Source organism: Nannobrachium achirus (assembly GCF_963921795.1).
Source record: "Nannobrachium achirus genome assembly, chromosome: 3".
NCBI lineage: Eukaryota > Metazoa > Chordata > Actinopteri > Myctophiformes > Myctophidae > Nannobrachium > Nannobrachium achirus.
Genome location: NC_137812.1, coordinates 26,552,369 through 26,576,285, shown reverse-complemented (window position 1 = coordinate 26,576,285; position 23,917 = coordinate 26,552,369). Strand labels below are relative to the sequence as shown.

Genomic DNA, 23,917 nt, shown 5'->3' with positions numbered 1-23,917 from the left:
CATGAGATTGAAAAACTGAAAAGAAAAGCATGATATGATAATGTATTAATCCCAGTGGGGAAACTCAGATGTCGTTGGACATGCCAAAAGATAGGTACGGCTAAGAATAGAGATAATAAAATATAAAATAAACACAAAATAAAAGAAATTGACATGTAAAATAAACAAGAAGAAGAATGGAAGGCTATGAGAGAGAAAGTTACAATTCTTTCCAAAAAAAACATTTATAAAAATGGACAACAAGTACAGTCAAATTTCCAACACATCTGGTTCAGGGCAACGTACTGATCATTCGCTCTAAACATAATTTGACTATTTTATCATGAATGGAGCATCCATGATCCAGCCATAATGCTTATCGATTTTACAAAATAGTGAATAGCATTTATTATGGATGTGTAATTGACTGATTTTAAAATATTTTGTTCTACATACAGAGTGATGTGTCCGGTGTAACAGCGAGCCTCCCTGCTGGTCCTGGATTAAATACTGAAGGTGGAATGCAGGTTGCAGGTTAGTTTCCTGTTTCAAATATCACTCATCAACTATTATTCTGGATGAATAGAGTTTAAAATTTAAATGAAAACAGTGTTATTTAGTTATCGACTGAAGATAAATGTATTGAATTGATCAGATTGATCAGATATTTAGATTCTTCCATGAGATGATGTTATTTACTTATTCAGTTCATTGAATAGTGTGTCATTTGAGGCAGCTTGTGGCTTTAGAAGCTGCTTGTTTTGCTTCAAATGATTTCACCCATTCCAGCCGTAAGGCGTGGCAGACTCTTAACCAGCTCACTGGCAGGAAAACAACAACCACCAAGTGTCCTGTGACAGCAGATGCCATTGCAGCCCAGCTCCATAAGAACAGACAATTTCAAGGTGTAGATAAGAACTTCACCCGCCTAACATTGCGCAAGGTGTCTTCCCTCTCTAGGGCACCCAGTGTCGATGTTGACATGTCCAGAGACTTTACCATCGCTGAACTTAGGGTGGCCAACCTTATTATTGTATTATTATCATGTAAATGGCTGTTGTCTTGTGTTCCAGTGAGTGGTGAAACACCATCTGAGACAGGAAGTGTATCCAGCTGGTCACCTGACAAGAAGGTCGCTGATTGGTTGAAGAAACAGCCTGCGTCCTCTTCAGGATATGAGACCATGAGTGAAGTTCCTACCCAGGCAGACGCTGACGTGATGGTGAGTGTGAGAGATGAAGATGTTTCATAAATTAAACTTAAGTTTAGGCAAATATGTGCACCTTTGTGTTAGTGCAGATGCATAGGTTGGATTCAATACGTTAACATGTTAATAATAACAGCCACTCAAAATGTACACAATCAGAACTATGTAACTATGTTAAAATTTTTTAAATAAAGTAGGACTCCCAGAATCTCCCTCGACAAGGTAAGAGAGAGATGGGATGAAATTAGAGAAAAACACATTGTGCTATACTCCCAAAATATCTCAAATATAATTAATTTTGTACAAATCACATTCAACTAACGTCTCATGACATCACATTCATGTTTAGTTAATTAATTAAAATAATTTCCCATCACATTTCTTCATCTCCATTAACATTCAAAACACTGATTAATTTTATGTTTAATAAACATAAACCCGCTGCACCCTGTATGTCCATAAGAGACCAAAAGATCAGCTATCTAATGGACATCTTAAATGAGTTATTGTAAGTGATTTGCCACAAATCAATAATAATCAGTGGAATAATTCAACTGTTTTATGATTTATCCTCCATTTTTAGGATTTGTCTGACATCTCATCAGAGCAGGAGGAGGAAGAGGAGGAAGAGGAGGAAGAGGATTCTGGTGAGAGACATGGATCATATTCATCTTTTACACTGTAAGCCTCCAAGCTGCCTCTAACTGTCCACTGTCTCTCTCTACAGACGGCTGCATGAGCATGACGATGAAGATGATGAAGATGAAAAGTGGAGAGGAAGGTAATACATTTGACACTACAATGAACTGTGAGTGTTGGTGTGACTACAACGTGAAGGATTACACAGAATTAAATGTTTTCTCTTTAATGTCCTCCTGCAGAGCTGAAGAGACCTAATCTGGAGTTTCAGGACGATTATGACAATGGTAGGTGGGAGATGAGAATGAGTGTAAAAATCACCAATATTGTATAGATATTGTGTAACCATTATGTTTTGTCCCTCCAGATCAGGTGTACTTCAGATCATGCTGTGAAAAATGCCAACATGTCCAGCAGGTCAGTTTGATCAAAGCAAATACTCTTTTTGATATGGGTCATACACACCTCGGGTGTGTGCGCAGCCCTTTTTACTCTTCATTAAATAGTAGCCTATTGGCTATTCATGAATTAGCAGTTGCGCTCATTCTGTTTTTCAAAGTGACTGTCCAACTTTGCAGTTATTGATTGGATTTAACATATTATTCAACTGTAGAAGCGCAATGCATTTGATGTGAGGAGGTGCGCTGATCAGTGACAGACTGACATTTATCCTGTCAAAAGACAACATTAATGTTTACTTTATCCTGTTCGATTGTATATGGTTGCTTTAATGCTCTCCTGTGTGTGTTTGCTTGGTAGAGCTACGGCAATAAGAAGATCATCCCTGAGAAACTCTCCAGAGGGCGCTTGCAGTGAGTCTGGACATCACTTTGAAATCATCTGCTTATCTAGTTTCATCATATTTCGTATTACTTTACATTTTCATTTTGGTGTGTGTGTGTGCGTGAACATTCTTTAGGGCTCATCTGGAAGGAGAGGGGACATATGAGTGTGATATAACAGGCTTGATATTTGATGCGTCAGAGCGAGTTCTGGTGCGTTATTCCATCCTGTCCTGGTCCATGTCCAACAAGTTCATCCAGAACCCCTGGATGATTGCTGGTCCCATATTCAACGTGCAGACAGTTGACAAGGATCCATCTGCCCTTACGCTCATCCAGCTCCCCCACTCACTGTGCCTGGCTGGTGAGAATATGCTGGCTGGTTTAGTTTTATTGAATATAAAACTAAACATTTTGTTGAGTCTAATATTATTTTAAAATATAGCAAATTCTCTCTCTCTCTCTCTCTCACACACACACACACACACACACACACACACACACACACACACACACACACACACACACACACACACACACACACACACACACGTAAGACTTAAGACTGTCCCTCCATCCCTCCTTCTCTGTATCTTCACCCAGGCCAGGAAAAAGATAAGGTATTTGGTGTTCTACACATCAAAGGCAAGGATCCCGTCATTGAGAGAGTCCAGTCCTCTGGTAGTCATCTAAAGTGGCCGGTGTCCTCCCTGTCACCTGTGGGTGCCATCGTCCTGGACACACAGCAAGTGAAACACCACGGAGCGGTGCTGGTCTACGAGGATCTGGGGAGTACTATCGACACTCACACTTTCCGCATCTTCCCCGCCTGCTGCAACGCATCTCATATTAAAGTGAGGACTCGGAGGCCACTGAGATTGAGACAAAAGTTGTTGTTTAATGATAAGCATGTGACATTTTTAAATAATAAACTTATAGAGCTCTTTTGAAGGGTAGATTGCAAAGGAGCGGAAGAGGAAGTTGTAGCGTACGTGTAATAATTCATATCAATCTCAGATCTACCTGTAAACAACAAACTTCATCTTTCCTGCCTATATTGTGCGTCAGTTATAATATTAAGGACATATGCCCATATTTGTTAATGCCCATATATGTGCATGTTTTGACATAACATTGTTGACTATCATGCAGGGGTCTCCATATATGTGTAACTGGTCCGATATACATCACTGGCCAGATGGCCAGAATTGGCGCGAGGCGCCTTACTAGTTATCTGTCCACACAGTGTCTAACTTTGGTTTTGATTCATCCGACATGACTCCTCTTTGGTAGCAATCTAGCAGCCAGTCCAGTTGAACTAACAACCACATTCTGTGTCTTTATTGATATTGATTGAAATAAGTTATGATTTTCATTAGATTTTTAGCAAATAGTGATAAATGTCACATGAATATTTAAAACTAATTAAATTAATATTTGACCTTACACATTTTTCAGGAGTAGCAGTTAACACGTTGCAGTCCGAAATAGAATGGTGGTTGGTAGATTAGCCGTGAAATTTCTATTATTGTATTGTGATCTGAGACATAATATTATGTTTATAAACATGACCCCGCAGCCCCTCCATCTTGAACAGCGCCGCTGTTTTTTCTTTTTTTTTTCCCCCCAGGCCAGTAACTCACCATGATTTTCTCGATCTCCGTTGGGATAGAATGGGGGTTTTGGCCGATCGTCGATGTCCCCGTGCGTTTCGCGTGCGCGATCCTTTCACGTAAATGTCCCCGCAAATAGTCCATGTGTGACTGAAGAACAGAACTGAAAAGTTTCGCTAGCATAGCCCCAAGCATGGCTGCAGGAGGAGCTCGAGTGTGTAGACAGTAAACGGATGGGTGGAAGGTGCCTTGGAGAAGGAGAGGCGCTGACGTCACCTCTGCTTCATGCACGGTCTGCATGAGCCATCAGTGCACGAGTGGTGACTAGGGAAGGTTAGACGATCGCCGATTTTCGGATCAAAAGCTTTTATTCCGGTTTTAAAGACAAAGTCCGGGAATAGACGGCCTGGCTGAGAGTCCCTGGGGGGATGTGCGATATAGTACGGTTTTAACATTAAGGGGCCCCCCTTGGCTTAGAAGGTGTTAATAAATAGACTGACAAATTAATGAATATACACATGCTTAATCTAAAACAGGTAGCAGGCACTACTGTCCAAATACAGCACAGCTGTTAAGAGTTACAGGTTAAGAGGTAAAGATTAAGGAAAAAGTACATCAATGCAGGGCAAGAAAAAGAAAACAAGAAGCACATTAATACAAAACAATAGTATATATACCTATATACCGGTATGTATCAGTCAGTTTTTTCCAGATTCTATTCCGGTTTGCTGTGACTGCAATTTGTAGGCCCTGTATAGGCAACCTGGCCTGGCAGAGACCTGCAATTGCTTTTTCTACTGTGCTCAGAATAATTCTTGACCATTTGACACACATCAGGAATTTATTTTTGTCTCCCCTTCTCTCCTTTTGTCATCACCTTGTCAATCTGTTGTCCATGTGTGTGGCAGGACATCAAGAAGATGATGAAGAAGGGACGCTTCAACAGGGTTGACAAGAATCAGCTCTGTCTGCTGGTGGATGGGAACTACCATCTGATGAGTGAACCAAGAGGAGAGATTTTTCCTGAGGTGTGTTTCTGTCTAGATAGGTGCAGCAATGAACATATCATAATGCATTTAATTTCAATGTTAATTACTAATAGTATGTGTCTTTGCAGTACTTGCCATTCACACTGAAACCAATTCAGATCAGAGGCTTCTTTGAAGCATACTATGAGCAGCCACCTCCCTTCACATTTCATCTTAAAATGAGTGGTACAGATGACATTGCATGGACTGACATGATTCGACAAGGTAACTATGTATAAAGTCACCCATGTCTACTTTAACGTTTGTACTTTTGCAGTGTATTTCTCATCATCTGTATGTCTGAAAGATGATGCCGATCTGTTGTTTTTGTGGTGTCAGGTGACTTGTTGAAAAGGTCCAGGATACTACAACTACTTGGTTTTTCACGGGGCTCGAGCAAAAAGAAAACTGGTTAGAGCGAATCATATGATTTACAGTTTACTAATTAAAATTACTTGGAGTAATGTGTGTAATATCAGGATTTTCGGCATTGTAGAACGAGACAGTAACTGAATTCCCATCTCTTTCACAGTCACAAAGCAGAGAACTGATGCATCGGACGAAGGAATCACCAGTAGGAGACATCAACCAGGTCAGTTTACGTTTCCTTAATCGTTAGATAAATTAATTAATGTTTTAAAAAATAACAATCCTCCAGTCTTCATTGGCATGGCAGCTCATTTATGAACATAGGAGTATATCTGCCAATAGTTTGTTGATTAGCAGTGTTTCAACAGGGTCTTCACCAGGCAAGATACCTTTTTGGGTTGAAATGTCGAAAACAAATGTATTGAATAGATCAGATTTTCTGATTACGTTTTCTGAATCAGTTCATTAGAAGTAGGAATCTTAGAAAAGACTAGCCCGCACACTGCCACTTGCAGGTTCACCAATAGACCTTCATCAACTTAATCAGTTCATTGAATATTGTGTCTAGTGTTTGATGCATTTGTGGCTACTTGTTTTCTTCACATCATGCATGAAAACAAAAATAATTTCTGTTACAGTATAAACTGATTCTAGTTTTCTCTCAGATGCAACAGCTGTGAAAGAACCTGGGATTAGCCAGACAACAGGTACAATACTGAGCCATTTGAACCTCAAACCAACAACTAGAGAATAATTAAATGAATAATGAGATAATGAATGTTTGATGTCTTCTTTTTCCAAATTCAGTGCACCTCTAGTTTTCTGAGGGTAGAAGTCAAGTATTATACATTTAATAGTCAGACTTTTCCTTTGACAGACATGAAAGCTGACTTTGTGGAGAACAACAGGACTGCTCTGATCCAGCGCGTCAGAGAGGTCCTGTGTCTGGCAGATGACCTGCTCGACAAACGCATTTTCTCAAAGGGGACGTACGACTGCATCAGGGAAACAAAGACCAGTCATGAACAAATGAGAATACTGTTTGACGCCGTGCATCCTAAAGGAAAAAGGGCCATGTCAGTATTCTACGATGCTCTGCAACAGCATGAATCCTTTCTTCTTGAAGATCTGGGTAAGAGAACCAATAACCTAACAAAATCCCTCCAATCTGTTTGGAATTCTGTGTGACATGCGTTTAATTTAGTTTGTTTTCAAATTCCAGGAGAAGACCAGGGCTGATAATCGTGTTGTATTCTCTTCCAATGGGAGCTGAAAACCTGTCTGATCTCTGACCTCCTGGTTGACCTCTGCCCTACTGGACACATCCCTACAACCTGATGACCACTCTCTGAAATGACTAGAGAACACTTGTGTGAAACAACCAGCATGGGGTGTATGTCTCCTGATGAACTTGAACCCACGATGCACTGATAACACCCAGTCCTGTCCGCCTGTGTAGGGACACCTTCAATCAAGTGTCGGACATTTTTCCTACTAAAAGACTTCCCTCACAGTCTGTTGATTGCTGTTTACATTCTAAAGAAAAATCACACAGTTTGAAGTGAGCGGTGCTATTTCTGAGTAAATTTCATTAAGCGTCCCCAGCGAAGCTTGGCCAATGTGACCCTGGGCATACAAATGGACAAAGCCAGATGTAGGAGTGGTTGGCTCCTTGCAGGAGCACCACTCAAAAAGAATGAAACAATACTGGGATAAAGTAGAACATTATTACAATGGCAGTGATTCCAGCTTCAGAGACTATGAGAGATATAGCCTCGCGTAGCCAGGCTTACTCATCTGCGAAGAGAAAAGCCTGGTGACAATATCAGGCAGAGACTGTTCAACTTCAAATTTCAGCGGAAGACTACAATGCATGACGTAACTTCCGTTAAACACAGCACTTGGATCCACCACTTCCGCTAGAACCAACCGGAAGTCATATTGTGGCCAAGGTGTGAGAGATAACTGACTCACAGCAGCTGCACTGCCAGATGACTGAACCAGTTCTGTCTCCGCCGTGAGTGTTGGTTCAGAACCGACAGACCCCTGTAGAGCTGTCGCTCAACAAGGTAACAAACAGCAAGAGACACAGACTGATGTGAGGGAGCTTTTTAAACATGTCGAAGCCTACAGACGGTCTCCTACATCCTGTTCTTAAGACCTGCTCTTGTCAGCTGCCGGATGTTTGTACAAACATTGTTAAACTGTCGTGCTTTAAGAACACTCGTAATGTGCTTGTAGCCGGGGATCCAGTCCCTCAAAATGGGAGGGGACCTGTGATGTTCTGCCGCACTTTTTATTTCTGTTTTATCTATTAGTTTGGTCACTAAGGTCCACAGAATGAGAGGCCTGCTCTGCCGGAAACATCGCGAAAAAAGGTTATGGCCATTTGTATATTCACTGTCCCATTGACTCCACTACACAGGAAAGGAAATATATTATAAACAAGAAAAATTCTGCTTTAAGTAGCACGTGAGGGGTCAAAATGGAGGGTTTTCATGATTCTGAATCCATTGCAAGCATTTGTTTTGCACAAAAAACATTCCTTGGGCTAGATAAAAAACCAACAAAAGTGTCAAAAGTGATGACTCATCACTGTGATGACTGTGAAAAGTGATGACTCATCACTTTTAACACTTTTGTTGGTTAGTTTTCTTGCCCAAGGAATGTTTTTTGTGCAAAACAAATGCTTGCAATGGATTCACAATCATGAAAACTCTCCATTTTGACCCCTCACATGCTACTTAAAGCAGAATTTTTCTTTTTTATAATATATTTCCTTTCCTGTGTAGTGGAGTCAATGGGACAGTGAATATACAAATGGCCATAACTTTCTTTCGCGATGTTTCCGGCAGAGCAGGCCTCTCATTCTGTGGACCTTAATGACCAAACTAATAGATAAAACAGAAATAAAAAGTGCGGCAGAACATCACAGGTTCAACCCTATTCCTTGAGCTTTAGGGCATGTGGATCCCCGACTATTGTACAAAAGAAACTGTGTATCCTGTCTTAATGACTACAGATTAGCTTTAACATCAGTGATATGCTTTGAAAAACAGGTTACAACCTATATACATCTGCTACAGTTGAGTTTATTTATCTATTTATATGTATTTTAAAAGATGTATTAGTGACTCTGCATTAGTGTTGTAGTCGAGTCCACCTAAGCAAGTCCAAGTCAAGACCAAGTCCGAGGGGGGGGGGGGGGGGGGGGGGCGAGTCCGAGTCAAGACTGAGGGAGGGAGTCGAGTCCGAGTTGAGACCGAGACCAGCGGGGGTCGAGATCAAGTCGAGACTGAAACCAGATAAATAAAATAAAATAATACAAAAATAAACAAACAAATAAATAGAAAATCCAAAGGTACTGAGGTGTGGTCAGTGAGTATTATCCCTTTTCATTGCATTTGTAAGTTAAATGTATTGCTCTGGTGCACTTTTAGAGCAAAATGAAGACAGATCTATGTACCGTATAATGTCATGATTCTCAGGACATAATTTAACATCAAGAAAGGTTTATAGTTCCTGCTATTATTTGCACTTTTTGACTCATTTTCCGGATTATGGGTTTTCTTACTAAACCATTAAACCATTAAACATCATCTAGTAATTCATAGATTGTCATTCTAGCACAACCTTTTATCTTTGACCCATTTTAGTGTGGAACAGCTTTGATGTAGCTGCTGTCTGTCTGTTAGCTCCTGTCCTGCGTTTTTTTAACTAAAGTCATGCTGAACTTTGGTTGAACCTGGACATGATATAAGTCCAAATTATTATCCATCCTTTTCACAGGTTGCTTTGTGTGCATGATCTCATCGGTGTGAGGGAGTGACGATGAATACAAATGTCTCCCTCTCTGCATTAATTCACTGAGATGATAACAAAGTGGATTCGGTCAACATATTATAAAGGGAAGTTATATTTTGTTACTCAAGGTTCTCACGCACGCACACACACACACACACACACACACACACACACACACACACACACACACACACACACACACACACACACACACACACACACACACACACACACACACACACACACACACACAAATACACTGATACCTCGATGGCTTTCAGCATGTGTGTCCAGCAGTGGGAATTAAAGTCAGGTGCTTTCAACCGCAGTAGAAAGAGGACGAGGCGAAGTTCAGACTTCAGTCCAGAAACACTTAATGTCCTGCTCACCTCTCAGTGCAGGTCGATACACACTCTTCTAGTCCTTCCCCTGTTCCCTAGAGCAAGTTTCTTCAACAGGGGGTCCTCAAAGTTACTACAGGGGGTTCTCCAAATCTTTGTGTGATAAAAACCTTTTTTCTCCTTTTTAATATTTACCACTTGAACCCTAGCTATTTCTGAGAACTTTAGCCAAAAATAGCAGATCTACAAGCTAGAGGCGTTGTGAGCTTGTGGATCAGCTATTTTCGGCAAAGAGGTTTTGTATAGGGGAAAAAGAGCAGACCAAGTACAGAGTGAAAGCAAGGTCAACTTTATTAAGTATTGACGGTTCAAGTGGTTAAATGTCTGAAAACACAAATTGACATGAATCCAAAATACAATGATGATTGTGCTGTCAAACAATGAAACTATATGGAATCTATGAAAAGGTTGTGGGGGGTCCCTGCTTCATCTCTTTCTCAACTAAGGGGTCCTTGGGCTGAGAACGTTAATTGAAGACCCCTGTTCCCTAGAGACTTTCCATGTGTCGGTTTTCATTCTCCTTTCCTGAGCCCCAGTCAGATCTCACTTGCCTGCCTGTCTGCTCGCCTCACTCTCACGATCTGGGCCCTACATGCCCCCTTGCGCCCTATTGGGTTAATAGACACTCAATAAACTTTTATTCTGTGTCTTGGGTCCACCAGTTCTTGACAATCGTGACAATCAGACTGTAATGGTGCAGTGTAACTTCCTTCTCAGCCCTCTCCACAGCGAGTGAGGAGGCTTGGATAACAATTTGCCGTGCAACATAATTGTGCGCTGCTACAATATAACCACTCCTTATCTGCACTCCTATGAAAAGTTATCGAGTGCCTAACAACTGCACACATCAGTCACTCAAGGTGATGCTCATCTCCGGACCAACTTAGACTCAAGTGCAATCAACCGTCAGCCACCGTTATGTTATTGTACATTACACTGCTGCAGCAGCCTGATGTGCAGGTCCTCTTCTGCATGTTAATAGTCAATGAGTAGCTTCTCCCTTGTGCCACGGGCAATTTGCTCCAATTGAAACAATAAAGAAGGTGTTTTGTTGTGAGGTCGTGAGGCCAGTTATTTGTGATAACAAGAATGGCTTCCAGTTATAGCCCTGCACAGGACTGTTTTCTAATTCCCTCTCCCACTGGATTTCTGACCATTTCTGCCCGCTCCCGCAATGGTTCCATTCCACCATGTCTGCAGTTTATTTCTGACCGCCAGATCCTGCCCACAGCAAAGTTTAAGTACCGTCTGTATTTCCATTGGGGCTCTACTTCCCTCCATCCAACACCTGAAATTCTGTCTGAAATTTGTAGGGGGGGCTGCCCATTATTCCGATTTTGTTTCCAGTTAGTGTGAGGTTAGGGTTATGTTTAGTTTAGTCAGTGTGCCATCGGACCAATGGTAGGAACAAAGTGAAAGTAGACTAATGGTCTGGCCACGCGGGATAGGCTACCCTCCCCACCTTTAATGAACTTATTTTATTATATTATTATTATTATTATATATTATATTATTACTTATTTATCACATTTTAGCAGTTAATTCAATTGACCTAAAACCTTTCTGAGCCCGAAAGTCCATTGAGTTCAAGGGACTTTTTCCTTAAACCTTTTTTGTAATCCCAAAACCACAAAAGTTTAGTTCAATGCAGAGCCTTGTTATTATAGACGCAAGGTCAGAAACAGCGCCGGTCATGTGGTTCATGTACGCCAGAAATGTCACTTTTCCCCCATAGATTCCAATGCATTCCGTAAACTTGCGGTTCAGCACCTCACAAAATAGACAAAATACAGAAACAAAAGTGTGAAGAGATGAAACAAAAGACAAAATCCACAATAAACATGTCGAAAAGGAAGAGAGTTAAGAATTATTTTGAACACAAGACATCGTCTTCATATCAGAACTGACCTCAGAATTAACCAATTGGACTATTTTGAATAACGTTAAAATACATTTGTGGGATAACAACCAGGGTCAAGGTCAATTCTTCTCTTCTGAAATTTGCAATGCCAGTGGAGAAATAAAAATAACATGTTTCAACAAAGCAAAGAAATTGAAGAAGACGAGACCTTAATTAAGTGAAAGCGATAGGTTTATGGGCTCCACTATATGCTATGAGGGCTGCTGGGGTCTGCTGGGGAAACTAGACAACAGGGGCATTTCTGCCTAATAGACCCCATGGTCAGTGATTTGGAAGCAATATAAGTAGGAGTAGAAATGAGCCTAGATGGTATTTAGTGCGGAGTTGTCCTTTAAAATCTCAGAGGCAGGTAGATACTGATACATGGAGTAAAGTGAGGGAATAAGTCAAAAGGTTCTGCGAGTCCCCAACGTGGCTGTAGTACTTGAGGATGATGTAACAGCTGGCCCAGCTGACCCCAAACGAAAACGGACCACTCTCTGTCGAGTTTCCTGATAACATCTACGTAGGGCCAAAGGGAAATGGATGAAAGTGCATGGCCCAGAATTGACTGTGACAGAGGGTGACACACACATACCTGGATTTCGCCAACACCTACCGGTATATCTCTCTGTAACTGGATACCTTCATCAGCGAACTTGACAGGCGATTCACGGGAGAGTCAATAGAACTTGCACAGGCGTGTGTAGCAGTGTTCACCCTGTCCTCCAGAGATGGATCTCACGAAAGCCTCTTGTGACACACCAATTTCAGTTGGTCATCTTAAGAAGACTGTTACAAAGGACAGCTATCCGAATCTGTACAAGATGCTACAGTTGCCACTGACTCTGCCACCATAGAGAGGAGTTTCTGAGGAGAATTCAAAATTGACTGCGGACAACAATGGAAGATACAAGGTTTTCTTCACTTGCCATTCTGAACTTTGAGGATGACATTATAGCAAAGTTGTCACCTGATAAGATAGTGGAAATTGAGTAAGATTGAGTATTCAGGACGCAATAAGGCGTTTACTTCTACACTGTGAGACAACGAATGACACATTACATACAGCCTGAGCCTATTGTGAATTGTGATACTTTGTATGCATACGTGTGTGTGTGTGTGTGTGTGTGTGTTTATGTGCACGCAGCTGTGCGTAATTTGGATCAGTACTCAGGCTGTGCTTCAGTTGTGTGTGCTGCACTGAGTGCACTGAGTGTATAATACGATACCTACTGTGTTTGTATGTGTGCCAGCCAGTGACCTGTAACCATTTTGGGTCAGTGTATTATAAAGGCAGAGTCTGAAACAGTAAATTGTTGTACATTGTTTGTATTTTATTTGGTACAGTAAACCTGGTCTGGTGGAGCAGCAATACATTGAGCCGTCTTTCTTTTCTAGAACTATAAGACGCCTCAGGGCGACATGCCAATTCTTTTCCATCTGGCCAGTGATTTACCGGTATATCGGACCATAGGCTCTACTGGTTTGGCCTCTCAAGAACAACAACAACAACAACAACAACAACAACAACAACAACAACAACAACAACAACAGTGACATGGTTTATTTAAATGCTTATTAACTAATTATAATTGCATGTATCCCTCAAAGTGCACACAGCTCTGATAATCCTAGTTTGTGTTTGCAGTATAGGAAGGAACCATTGGAATTCACATGATACTCCAACTATACTAAACCTACTCTATCTGACACAGAGACAGTGAGGAACTGCATCCCAGCCAGAAGCCAGGGTAGAGAGTTTCAGTGAATGTGGACTGGAAGGTGTGCAGTAGGTGTCTCATTGAGTCAGAGGACACTCCGTAGAAGGACAGAGTCCCAGCAGGACAGTCCAGGTACACTCCCACTCTGTTGGAGGTGATGTGGATAGGGATGAGTGTGTCTTTCCCGTTGTGCCTTGCAGTGTAGGTGTTACCAGCACAAGACAGTCTCCAGGACTTTGGATAGTGTCCCAGCCCTCTGTCAGCCTCTGCTTTACTCATCATTGCTCTGTAGGTCACGGCTATGCGAACCCATCCACTCCATTCCACCTCCCAGTAGCAGCGTCCGGTCATTCCTTCCCTGCAGAGCACCTGGTACCAGTTGTCAAACCTGTCTGGGTGATCAGGATACGGCTGTTGCTCTTCCACTCTGGTCACCGTTCTGTTGTCCTCAGACAGGGAGAGATTTCTGTGGGCTGTGTCTGGGTCCACTGTGAGCTCACAGGCATCTAAAGAGGAACAAAATAAATAATCAATTATTGACTCATTAAAGTGACTGAATTTTAAGTTTTGTGCTGAGATCTGTAAGTTGATCCTGGATCCAAGCTGCACCGTTACAATCAATTGATGCCTGTGTTATATTATTGTACACAGTGTATTTTGGGATTTTCCGTGGTTTACGATAGCGGGCACTCTCCCGCACTCGTGAGTGATCCCAACTACAAATCCCAGAATGCAACCGGAAATGGTGTAAAATGCATTTATCTCTGATCATTTTTCCAGGTGCGTTTTTTGGTCAGAACAAGCTTTTTTCTACGGACCCTAACTCTAGACCGGATGTTCGCGGTTATAATGTTATTTTTCTGTTGGAAAGAAGAGAAAGTTTTTCCAACATCACCTCTTTTGTTTACATCTGTGTTGGAAAAAAAGTCAGTGGATCTTCAAAGGTTAGTAAAAACACAACAAAATCGCTGGCAAGGGAAGACAAGACGATGTTAATAGGTATTTATGATATTTATGATGATTTATAATACAAGGCATCAAATTGTACATTGTCCCTGTTAAAAGAACTGCATTTAAACGATTTTGTATCATGTTAGGTTGAAGAGGAGTTGTAGTAGCAGAGAATTCAGGGATGGAGCCGTCGCACCAAATTCTGGGCCCTGGGTACAAGGATTCACTGCGGGCCCCCCATGAATGTTATTCATAGGGGGAGGGGTTTAACCCATTTAGACTGGGAACATGCACCTTATTACGCATTACTTTATGCTTTAACTAATGTAAAATAGCAGATATACAAGCTCACAGCGCGACACCGAGTGCCGCGCTGCAAGCTTGTAGAGCTGCTATTTTTTAAAAATCGTGAAAATTTGTGCGAATATTTCAAATCTATGTAAGTGGTGCTCAAACCTTTTCATGTAAGGACCCCCAAAATGATATGTATTTGGCCACAGACCGCCATCTCAAAATATTTAGTTCCAGGGGCCCCCCAGAAGCAAAGTTTGAGTTACAAATGTTTGCTTAAAAAATACATACAGCATATTCTAAGATTTACACACATTTTCATCACTTTTCAATAATAGCAGATGTACAAGCTGCGAGCTTGTATATCTGCTATTTTTCAATAGCTAAAGTATAAGATAATTCCAGGCCCCTCCACCTTGGGCCCTAGTAACTCAGTCCCACTTTTCCCCCCTTGTGCGTCCTGGTGGTTCAGGTGCTAAAGGGATGTGTTTCAGGAGTTACATACTGTATACATACGTACATTTTCTCAAACCGGGTCGCATCATCAACGCTCCACCATGGTTGACACTGGAAGGAAGAACAAAACAGAAACAAATGTTTATACCACAAATAATGTACTTAGGCCCCTAGAGGCTGTACTCAACCTTATAAAGTTCTTATGGTAGGTTTTAGCTAGTATCAAAGCAGTTTGAACAGACTGACAGACTGGCCCACATCACCATCCATAGAGTGCTGCACAAGCTGAGCTAACCACAATATTAATGATGAATTTCGGTCATTAAATCATCACAAAACCAGGGATGACTGTCTATGATTATACCATTTGTATTTATATTTTTCTTTTAGGGCCTGGGGCAGACCAGTTGGGGGATTACATCTCCAGAGAAAGGGAAGCTCTCTGCTGTTATGGCTTTCATTATAGATATATATATTCAATTTTATCATAATGTTATGCATGTGTAAGGAATAAATAAATAGCCTCCACCTCCATTACAGACCTGAGAATTCCCAGTCCCCACTGAGGGTCTTCCAGTCCACCAGAGAGTTCCAACAACCCCGGCCCTCCTGGATGATTGTAGCTCAGATCAAGCTCTCTCAAGTGGGACGGATTGGACCTCAGAGCTGAGGCCAGGGAAGAGCAGCCTTCCTCTGTGAGCAGACAGCCCGACAACCTGCAGAGAACATAATAGCACTTACACTTCTAATCTACAATCATTCACAGGTTGGTGCCGTGTCATTGTTCTGACTGTGCATTTCTCCAACGTTGCGTCGTAGCCAAGTAGTCAGGAATAATGAGATGTCAGACTTATGGGCAGTCCCCAAGTTCACAACACGCCACACAGCGACACACTGTGAGCTTGTAGATCGGCTATTTTCAAGATTTGGTGTATAGACATAGAGAAAAAAATGACAGAGCTGACCCCAGTCATTTAAGTACCATTTAGGGTTTAAGGGTTTGATTTAATTGACCCAGTCAGGTCAGCATCAAGACAGCGATCTGTGGGGGACTGCCCATATGTCCGACATCTCATTACTCTGACTACGTGGCTACGTGTGCTGTTAGGGTAAGGGATAGGGTTAGTAATGGGGAGAGTCGGACCAACGCAACGTTGGAGAAATGCGCCGTCGGAACAATGACACAGCACCCTTTTCCAGTGTCACAAAACCTGGTATGATAGACAGAATGAATAGTGACCAAATCAGGGACATGCTGGGCCCCTCATTCAGCACGGGAAAAAGAGTCGTAGAGGCCCTCATTGCGCGCTATAGAGAGAGACCTCTTGCCATTTCAGATCATGACAAGTGACAAGCCAGTGGGCCAATTACAGGAATTATATTTCGTCATTGTCGGGGGGAAACCTTGTATGTCCAAAACCATTTTAAAAATAATTTAAATGTGCAACGGCCTTGTATGATGAAGCAGTGCCTTGCTTTGCGAAAACATGTATAAATTTGAAACTTGGAGATACAAGGTTTCTGCCCGACAGTGATGATTTACTTGGTTGGCCACCCAGCCCCCAAAATGGAACGAAGGCCGACATTTTATTTTTATTTTTTTCCTAATGGCCGACCTGGACCGGACGGGAATGAACCGGCCGTTCGGGAGTTGTCCCGCTTTTTCCAATGGCCAGCACGTCCCTGGACCAAATAGTCGGGTGCAAATACTGACCTGAGGATTTCCAGTCTACAAAGTGCACTCTGCAGGGCGGCACAGAGAACGTTCACGCCTGAATCCTGCAAGTTGTTGTTGCTGAGGTCAAGCTCTCTCAAGTGGCAGACATTTGAGCGGAGAAATTCTGATAGCTGTTCACAGCATTTTGCTGTGAGGTTGGTTCTACTCAACCTGACAAAATGAATGGAAGAGAATTGAAACAAAAGAGGCTTATTTATCACTCACAAGTTGTCACAACAGTCACAAGTACAAGCAACAGAGTTGTAGTGTATAGCATGCATTGATGAGTGCTGACTGTGCATCCAATAACAAAACTTAATTCTTGGAAATTGCAAGTGTGGTTGCCGTTTTAGCATTTTCCTAATCAAGTCAATGGGGTTACGCGATAAAGTTTTTTGGAGGTTACTCTATAAAGAATGCTGCTTCCTCATTGGCTATAAGTTACTCTATAAAGAAAAATAAAGTTGAGAAAGAAATATAGTATGGCTGCCCTGTAGGCAACCACACTAATAATACTGGATATAAGAAATAAGAAATACAAAGATACAAAAAAGAAAGAAAGAAAGAAAGAAAGAAAGAAAGAAAGAAAGAAAGAAAGAAAGAAAGAAAGAATGAATGAATGAATGAATGAATGAATGAATGAATGAATGAATGAATGAATGAATGAATGAATGAATGAATGAATGAATGAATGAATGAATGAATGAAAGAAAGAAAGAAAGAAAGAAAGAAAGAAAGAAAGAAAGAAAGAAAAATAAAGACAATTTAAGTAAGCGCAAAATATTGTATCAGTAATGGGGAGCGTACAGAACATGGAGGGAACGAATTAGCAACCAGGTAGTATAGAGTATGTAATAACATAATACAAGTACAATATGTGCAGAGTACAGTCACATATAAAAGTTGCAATTTCATGGTCTTGTGCTATGATATGATGATCATATATACTGTATAGGTTGAGTAGACCGAGTGAGATACGTTACATACATTACAATAGTATTGCAATAGATTTCCTTCCACTGACCTCAAAATCATGACGTTCCCCAGTCCAGCAGTGAGGCACGCCAATCCCGCGTCACTCAAACAGTTGTTACTCAGGTCCAGCTCTCTTAAATGTTCAGGGTTGGACTTCAGAGCTGAGGCCACAAAGGAACACCCTTCTTCTGTGACCAGACAACCCGACAAACTGCAGAGAACATAAAAGTAAACGCTGAGTTCATGGGTTTTTCTTTTAGCTTTGCATTTTAAACAGAAGTGTGTCTGTATTTGTAAATGTCAATAGTGTGCAACCTTGGTTGTGTTATTGAAATGAAGAAGTTCTGCCAAAGGTTTGCTTGGCAACGCCTTCCACCGTTTTTGCATAACATACCGTACGTCCATAATTATGTCTAGTCTAGATTAATCAAGAGGAGTGTGCTTGTATCCCACCACTGAGCTACTGTCTCATTCCAGTTCTCCCAACAAACATGACCAACCTTCTATCAAAATTTAGTTAAATTTTCTTAGCACTCTTAATTACTTGAGCTTAATTTCCCCGTAAATTGCACCACTAAAATGTTAAAGTTGTTATGGTCACTAACGTTACATATACGAGGATGTAAGTGGTCATGTGTTGACCAGTTTGAGGGCTACTAACCTGAGGGTTGCCAGCCTACAGTTTTTACTCCTCAGTCCAGCACATAGCATGTTCACTCCGGAATTTTGTATGTTGTTGTTATTAAGGTGGAGCTCGATCAAGGAAGAGAGGTTGGAGCTGAGAATTGGGGCCAAGGTATCACAGCATCTCTCTGACAAGTTACAGCCACTCAGCCTGAAAAAAATAAATAAAGAAATAAAATAATGGTTATTATGATTATTAACACCCGAATCAGATCAGACCATTTCTAGGCTCTACAGCAAAATGAGCGGACCTGTGATGATCCCACTATTTTTGTCACTGTGTCACAGTTGGAACATTAAATGATGTTAATGCTTGAAACGCCTATATTTCTGCCTGCTCTTACTGAATAACTATTTTCCTATATTAATCATGCGTGGTCTTACAATGCCTTGGATGAAGCTTTGACCACTGGCATCAGCCTCCAAAGACCTTCCTCTGAAGCAGAGTACTTCTCCAGATCAAACACGTCCAGCTTCTTCTCTGATGACAGCAACACGAACACCAGTGCTGACCACTGATCAGCAGACAGTTTGTCTGTCGAAAGGCTTCCTGAGGTACTGTTCAGGGACTGTTGGATCTCCTCCACTAGAGAATGATCATTCAGCTCATTGAGGCAGTGGATCAGATTGATGCTTCTCTCTGGAGACAGATCCTCCCTCAGCTTTTGCTTGATGTAATCAGCTGTTTCCTGATTGGTCTGTGAACTACTTTCTGTATGTTTCAGCAGGCCTTGTAGAGCGATCTGATTGGTCTCCAGTGAGAGGCCGAGTAGGAAGCGAAGGAACAGGTCCAGGTGTCCGTTTGGACTCTGTATGGCCTTGTCCACAGCACTCCTGTAAACCTCTGTTGCAGGTGGTTTTCTTAACAGCACCTTCATGCGCTGAATGCCCCTCTGTGATGCATCCATTACATTCTTTTTGCTGTTGATGAGTGATGTGATCACATGAACAGCAGCCAAAAACTCCTGCACACTCAGATGGACGAAGCTGAATACCTTGCCCTCATTTGGCTCTTGCTCTTCTTTAAAGATCTCTGTGAACACTCCCGAGTAGAGTGAGGCTTCCTTGAAATCAATGTTATTCTTCTTCAGGTCCTTTTCATAGAAGATCAGGTTGCCTTCCTGCAGTTGTTGAAAAGCCAGTTTTCCAAGTGACTTAATCTTCCGATTGAGATCTTGTGTGTTGTACTTCAGTTGGGTCTGTTGGATCTGAAATGCCAGGAATTTGGCATACATCTCAGTTAACGACTTGGGGATCTTTCCATCTCCATCTGTTCTCCACATCTGTTCCAGGACCGTGGCAGTGATTGAACAGAACACTGGGATGTGACACATGATTTGGAGGCTTCTTGACGTGTTGATGTGGATGATGATTCTGCTGGCCTGGTTCTCGTCACTGAATCTCTTCCTGAAGAATTCTTCCTTCTGGGGGTCCGCAAACCCTCTCACTTCTGTCAACTTGTCAATATACTCTGGGGGAATTTGAGTGGCTGCTGCAGGTCGTGTGGTTATCCAGATACGAGCAGATGGAAGCAGTTTCCCCTTGATGAGGTTTGTCAGCAGGTCTTCCACCGTGGCAGCTTCTGAGACATTTATGGGACGATGGTCTTCGGTGGTGAAGTTAAATCGAATCCGGCTTTCATCTAATCCATCCAGAACAAATACAACTTTGAAATGGCTCTTGTCATAGTTGTCGTTTCCTGACGTTTGCAGTGCAGTGAGGATGGAATTGAGTTGCTCCAGTTTAATGTCGATGCTTTCTCTGATACAAGTGTGGATGAGCTCAGCCAAACTAAACTTCTCTGCCTTCAGCGTGTTCAGATGACGAAATGTGAACGGGAACATGAGGTGGACATCTTGGAGACCTCTCCCTTCTGCCCAGTCCAGGATGAACTTGTGAACGAGGAAGGTTTTGCCGATTCCCGCAATTCCGATCGTCAGCACCGCTCTCATGGGCACATATTTTCCAGAAGGGTGTTGAAAGATGTTGACGGGTTTGATGGCTCTTTCTGTCACCGTCTTTCTGGACGTCATCTCAATCTGTGTGACCTCATGCTGACAGGTGACATATTCATGGACTCCTTGAATGATGTAGAGATCTGTGTAGACGTCGTTGAGTTGCTTTTTATTCTTCCTCTTGGCCAGGGCCTCGGTCACACAGATGAACCTGTTCTGGAGATTAGACTGGAGGATGTGCTGGTGCTGAGAGATTAGTTCTGGAGGCTCTGGAAAAACACAACAATGTTAGATTAAACCATGAAGTAAGTCTACTGATTTGGTGTGCAGTGATAATTTGGTCAGGGTTTCTGTCTAGCCAGGGGAGTCAGCCGACTTGACTGGGTATTGAATTCTATTTGTGCTCATATGCAGTGGTGGTACTCAAAAGTTTTACCTAAGTAAAAGTATCAATACTAATGTGGTTACAAGTAAAAGTCAGGAATTCAAAATGTACTTGAGTAATAGTAAAATGTATTGGTATCAAAATATACTTAAAGTACTCATTATGCAGAATGTCCCATTTCACGGGTTTCAAATGTACAGTATAAAAATATTTTGAAATAGCAGATCTACAAGCTCACAACACATCACGATTTGAGCATATATATATCTGCTATTTTCATATATTTAGGGGTGAAGTGGTTAATGTATGTTTTGTAATAATAATCTAAATCTACAAAGTAGCTAAACTTTTCAAATAATAAAATTTGCTTCTGAGATGTAGTGGAGTAGAAGTACAAGAAAAAATTGGAAATACTCCTTACTGTAAGTACAGTACTTGAGTAAATGTACTTAGTTTATTACAATATAATGAATCCACTATAATAAACGATTAAATATTGAAAACAATAAATGTTATTATTACCCTTATTATTATTATTATTATTATTTTTGTCAGAATAAGCTGCCAGTCAAGAAAACATGTTCTTTACTTGAAGAAGACAACTAGCAGAGACAGTTTATATGTGTGGGGTTTTCATATAGGTCAATGAAAATATTATACATTTACCTGATTTAATTTCCTCCCAGTCTTACCTTTGGGTACCAACTCAGTGTTGGACAGAGTCACCACCAGATCATTCCTGTCCATCTTCCTCAGAATGTCCACAGTGATCTTCAGGGCTTCCACAGCAGAGCCATAGGTCTGGACCATCAGGTCCACTGTGTCCGGCCGGCCAGCATGGTCCAGGCGGCTCCTAGGGATGGAAGGGAGGCCAGTAGAGGAGTCAGCCTGAAGCAGGAACCACTGGAACGTCCTGAGATCCTCACTGACCAGGTCTTCCAGTGTTTTCAAGAGTTGTTCTTTAGGCGTCGCCATTGTTGAATCCTAGGACAATGAGACAGACTTCAGTGACTCTAACAACGGTACAAACAACTGTGTCTTGACCATGGGTCTTGTTCAATTCCATATTCCACACATTTGGGGGCAGCGGTGAGCGGTGGCCTAAAGGTTAGAGGGCTGGGTTTGTGACCAAACGGTTCCCAGGTCAATCTACGGGACCGGAGAATCTGGGTGGGGAAGTGAAGTGTGTGTGTGTGTGTGTGTGTGTGTGTGTGTGTGTGTGTGTGTGTGTGTGTGTGTGTGTGTGTGTGTGTGTGTGTGTGTGTGTGTGTGTGTGTGTGTGTGTGTGTGTGTGCCTGCGTGCGTGTGTAATATTAGTAGTATAATTACGATAGCTACGTTATGTTTTTGCAGTGTTTTTCAGGCCAAGGACTCCTTAGTTGAGAGAGAGAGAGAGAGAGAGAGAGAGAGAGAGAGAGAGAGAGAGAGAGAGAGAGAGAGAGAGAGAGAGATGAAGCAGGGACCACCACTACATATTGTATAAAATTGTATTGCAGATTAAACCTTTTCATAGATTTCATAGATAGATTCATAGACATGTTTGACAGCATATCATGTATTGGATTCATGTTAATCATGTATTTTGACATTTAACCACTTACAGTAAAACCTCAATACTTGACCTTTCACTCTGCTGGTCTGCTCTTTTCCCTCTACTGTATACACTAAACTAAAGCTCTTCTCCGAAAATAGCCGATCTACAGGCTCACTATTCCAATTACATTTTTACCACAGACATACAAAATGAGCAGACAATAATATTAACAGAAACACTAGAAAGATGCAGTTATGGGAAATTGCAAGTGTGGATGCCGTGACACGAGTCACACTTGCAAATATATTCCGTCCTACCATTTGAAGTTACCCCATACTTCCTCTGATGAAATGAGAGTTTTGATTGATTGATTGAAGACTTTATTAGAAGTTTGCATAGGAAAAAGTACAGTTTCATGACGGTACAGTTCACTGGTACAAGGTCTACTAAAAGGAGATCCATGAAAAGACTAAGCTTATTTCCACAGGAAACCATTTAAGTATCTCATATAACATCGAATGACAGACGAATAGAACACAGTACTATGCAGTAGATATGTAAATACAATAAAATGAAAGAACAAAAAAAGAAAAACAGTAAGTCTAAACAAACAGAAAGTATATACAAAGAAGGGGCAGGGGAGGGTAGGGCTGGGCTAGGTTTTTATTTTTTACCAGTTGCGAACGGCTGCTGCCTGTAAGTGGTTTTTCAGGGCAATTTTAAAGGATGCTAGTGATCCACACTCCTTTATGGCCTTCGGTAAGGCTTTCCACATTTTGGTGGTAGAGCAGAAGAACGAGTTTGACCCTTTGTTGGTTTTGACTCTGGGTTGAAAGTGATCTGTGGCGCTGCCTCTGGTGTTGTAATTATGGACATCCTTAACGTTTATAAAGTATTTTGACAGGTACTTGGGTATCATAGCGGTGTAGTGTATCTTGTACACCAGGCCCATTGCAAGTTGCTGTACTCTGTCATCTACTCTGAGCCACCCCACTCTTAACTGGTGAGTAGCGGTGAGGTGAGTCTGATAGGGAAGGTTAAGCAGGACCCTAATTAGTTTATTATTAGTTTATTATTATGATATTATATTATTAGAGGAAGACACATAGAGAACTAACATTCTCTAGTTTGAGAAACACTGAAGTCAAAACACTGTTTGGTTCCTCTCACACACACTAGTGACTCATCCTACACACTGAGTGAGAGGATACAAATATTACGCTAAAACTGCATGCAGGGCTACCATGTAACAAGCAACACAAAGTACTGTTTTAGCAGTGTTTTTTAACAGTCTAATATTGGATTAATTGCATTGATTAATTGATTGAATACTTTATTAGAGGTTTGCATAGGAAAAGCATGGCACAGGACAGTACCGTTCAGATAGACGGTCTATTTATAGGATTTAAACCCAAGAAAGCGGCTTGTTCACATTGGGGTCCCTTTTCTCTCAGTTCATAGAGACATTAAATGACAGATAAATATACACAGAATATATGCACACCTACCGTGAAGTGAGCGTG

The 23,917-nt window shown here is 41.5% G+C and overlaps 1 protein-coding gene across 1 annotated transcript; it reads right to left on the bottom strand.

The window, feature by feature from the left end:
- Positions 1-13,422: 13,422 nt before the first annotated feature.
- Positions 13,423-21,835, bottom strand: LOC308282130 (NACHT, LRR and PYD domains-containing protein 12-like; the record flags this gene model as incomplete). Its single annotated transcript, XM_080722474.1, has 8 exons — positions 13,423-13,952; positions 15,221-15,255; positions 15,687-15,860; positions 16,859-17,032; positions 17,886-18,047; positions 18,498-18,671; positions 18,905-20,744; positions 21,553-21,835. The coding sequence occupies 8 exons, from the start codon at positions 21,833-21,835 to the stop codon at positions 13,423-13,425; spliced, it is 3,372 nt and encodes a 1,123-aa protein (XP_080578600.1).
- Between the last annotated feature and the right edge of the window lie 2,082 nt (positions 21,836-23,917).